General features: G+C 34.7%; 1 protein-coding gene across 1 annotated transcript; it reads left to right on the plus strand.

Annotated features, from left to right (window-relative positions):
- The first annotated feature begins 640 nt into the window (after positions 1-640).
- Positions 641-2,482, plus strand: LOC11409684 (auxin response factor 17). The gene is made up of 2 exons (XM_003616544.1): positions 641-1,585; positions 2,045-2,482. The coding sequence occupies exons 1-2, from the start codon at positions 641-643 to the stop codon at positions 2,480-2,482; spliced, it is 1,383 nt and encodes a 460-aa protein (XP_003616592.1).
- The last annotated feature ends 206 nt before the right edge of the window (positions 2,483-2,688 follow it).

A 2,688-nucleotide genomic window follows, 5' to 3' on the forward strand; every position in this document is an offset into this window, starting at 1 on the left:
ATATAACAAGTAAATAAGAATAAATTTAAATAATTTAATAAAAAGTGTAACAAATCTAACAAAAAACAGTGTAACAAACTAGATGAGTATATCTATACTTAATTTTTTTTATTATCTCAATTATACCCTTAAATAACTTTTTCTATAATAAAGATAAAGATTGTTGCTGGTGTTATTAAAAAAATTAGAATTTATATTATATAGTTTTGTTATTTTGTTAGTGTCGTTGAAATAGATACTTTTTTAATTTTTTTTGACAAGTAGAATACTCTGATATCCATGAAAAAATATGAATACCTTTGTTATATGACAAAATATCAAGAAAAATAGTTAAATACTTTAAGAAATTGACTGTCCATCGAGAAAAAAGATTTGACTTCGTTCTAGAGAAAAACATAAATGACTTCTTTTATGTTGACTAGTAACTAACTGATCAGATTTTGGTAATGTAAGCAAATATTGAGTCCGAAAAAAATAAAGATAATAACAAATTTTGCACCGATCTTTCTTTCAAAAAACAAACTTTTCACCGATATTAAATCGCTTATTTATACTTGTTTGAAAAACCCTAATCATATTTTCTGGCGCTCTCTTCATAACAAATCTTTTCTTCTCTTCCAATAGCTTTATCGCTTCCCCCATGGATCCTCAGGAACCCAAACGCGTTGATCGAGAAATCTGGCAGTGCTTGGCCGGACCATCGTTCAAAATTCCGAAACTAAATTCTCAAGTTTTTTACTTTCCACTAGGTCACTTGGAACATGCCTGCCCTTCCCCTAACACTGAAGCACTCTCCCTTATCAATAGTTACCGTCCCATCATTCCGTGCGTCGTCTCCGACGTTGATCTCTTAGCTGATCTTCAAACTGATGAAGTCTTTGCAAAACTGATCCTAACTCCCATCACCAATGACAGTGTTCACGAACCTCAGGAGCCTGAGGTTCGTGAAAATGAACATGGTGGTGATAGGCTTGTTTTCTCTGGCAAGACTCTCACCCAGTCGGATGCTAATAATGGCGGTGCATTCTCCGTACCTTCTGAATGCGCGAAATTGATATTCCCGCCACTTGACCTAACATCCCCAATGCCGTCTCAGGTACTTCCGATCAAGGACATCCACAATTTTGTTTGGAACTTTCGCCACACCTACCGTGGGTCTCCCAAGCGACACCTAATCACCACTAAATGGAGTAAGTTCGTTGACACAAAGAAAATTATTGGCGGCGATTCCCTCGTTTTAATGAAAATTTCTAAAGATAAAGATAAGGATAAGATCTTCATCGGAATCCGCAGGCACAAGTTAAGTGCTGCTGCTAAGATAACGGAAAAATCCGTTATGGAGGCAGCAGAATTGGCGGATAAGAATATGACTTTTGAAGTTATTTATTATCCGACGGCTAGTCATTGGTGTAATTTTGTGGTGGATGCTGAAGCCGTAAAGAAAGCAATGCAGATTAATTGGCAATCTGGAATGAGAGTTAAACATTGCTTGAAGACTGATGAATCTTCAAAGAGAAGCTCAATTTTTCAAGGGACAGTATCTGCTCTATCTGATCCTTCTCATCATCCATGGCGTATGCTTCAGGTATATATGATTTCTTCTTTTGGTGTATATTATTTCAAATGCATATAATGTTATGTCGTATATTTTTGTTCCATAAATGTTGTTACAGTTGAAGTTGATAGATAACTTTCCATAATTAGATAATGCATGGTTCATTCAATCGGTAGCTTTGCAACTAGTATAGGATAAGTTCCAGTGTGATAATATTATTTGTATAATTATGACTAAGGCGAATTATTGTTTATCCTAACAAAGAAAGAGTGCTCAATCAATCAATCAATACCACTTGAGTTGGTATAGCGGTATTGGCTTGGGATATGAGAATGTGCTCTTTCTCAGGGTTTTGAGTTGGTCTAGCGGTATTGAAAAAATTGACTATTTCTAATCTTATATTATTTTTTCAATTTTTTAATTTTTTAATTTCTTTTCTTTTATAGAGACTATTTCTCATCCTTACCACTTTTCATCTTAATATCATAGGTTAACTGGGATGAATCTGAAGTCTCTCAGAATCCAAGTCAAGTAAGTCCTTGGCAGATTGAACTTATTTCCCACACTCCAGCACTGCCTCTACAATTCCCCCCACAAAAAAAGCTTAGAATTGCTCATGTCTCTGCCTTATCAACTAACATAGAGAGACCCTCCATTCCAGAGATAGAGTTCAATTTCTTCAACCCAGCGTCAATGAATTGTGATGCTTTTCTTAATAGCATGCAGGGAACCAGACCTAATCTTTTTTCTGCCTCAACTTCTTCAACCTCTTTGAATGATAATGACAATGGTTTTGTTGAAGGTACCCACAACCTCAACACCAAAAAAGTTAATCCTCGTTCTATTAAGCTATTTGGTAAGACCATAGAGGTTGTTGAAAAGGATTTGCATGAGTCTCGTATCAATGGAGAGGATGGTTCCGATTAACTGTTTTTTGGTTTTTAGTTGGCTTTTGTTATGTTGGTTTTCATCAAAAGTAGTGAAGTTGTAATGTTTCTTTGGTCTCAAACTAGTGCCACGGGTTTGTGTTATAGAATCATTAACTTCATTCACAAATTTCCTATTTAGGAAATAGACCAATTTATCTCTTTTTCTTTTTATTTTTTATTTTATTTTTTATAACATCTCTTTAT

The sequence above is a fragment of the Medicago truncatula genome, chromosome 5, assembly GCF_003473485.1.
Source record: "Medicago truncatula cultivar Jemalong A17 chromosome 5, MtrunA17r5.0-ANR, whole genome shotgun sequence".
NCBI lineage: Eukaryota > Viridiplantae > Streptophyta > Magnoliopsida > Fabales > Fabaceae > Medicago > Medicago truncatula.

Bases quoted from the DNA above. Each gene is read 5' to 3' on its own strand.
- LOC11409684 (XM_003616544.1), top strand. From the start codon at position 641: ATGGATCCTCAGGAACCCAAACGCGTTGATCGAGAAATCTGGCAGTGC. The intron at 1,586-2,044 runs GTATATATGATT...TTAATATCATAG, and splicing joins ATCCATGGCGTATGCTTCAG to GTTAACTGGGATGAATCTGA.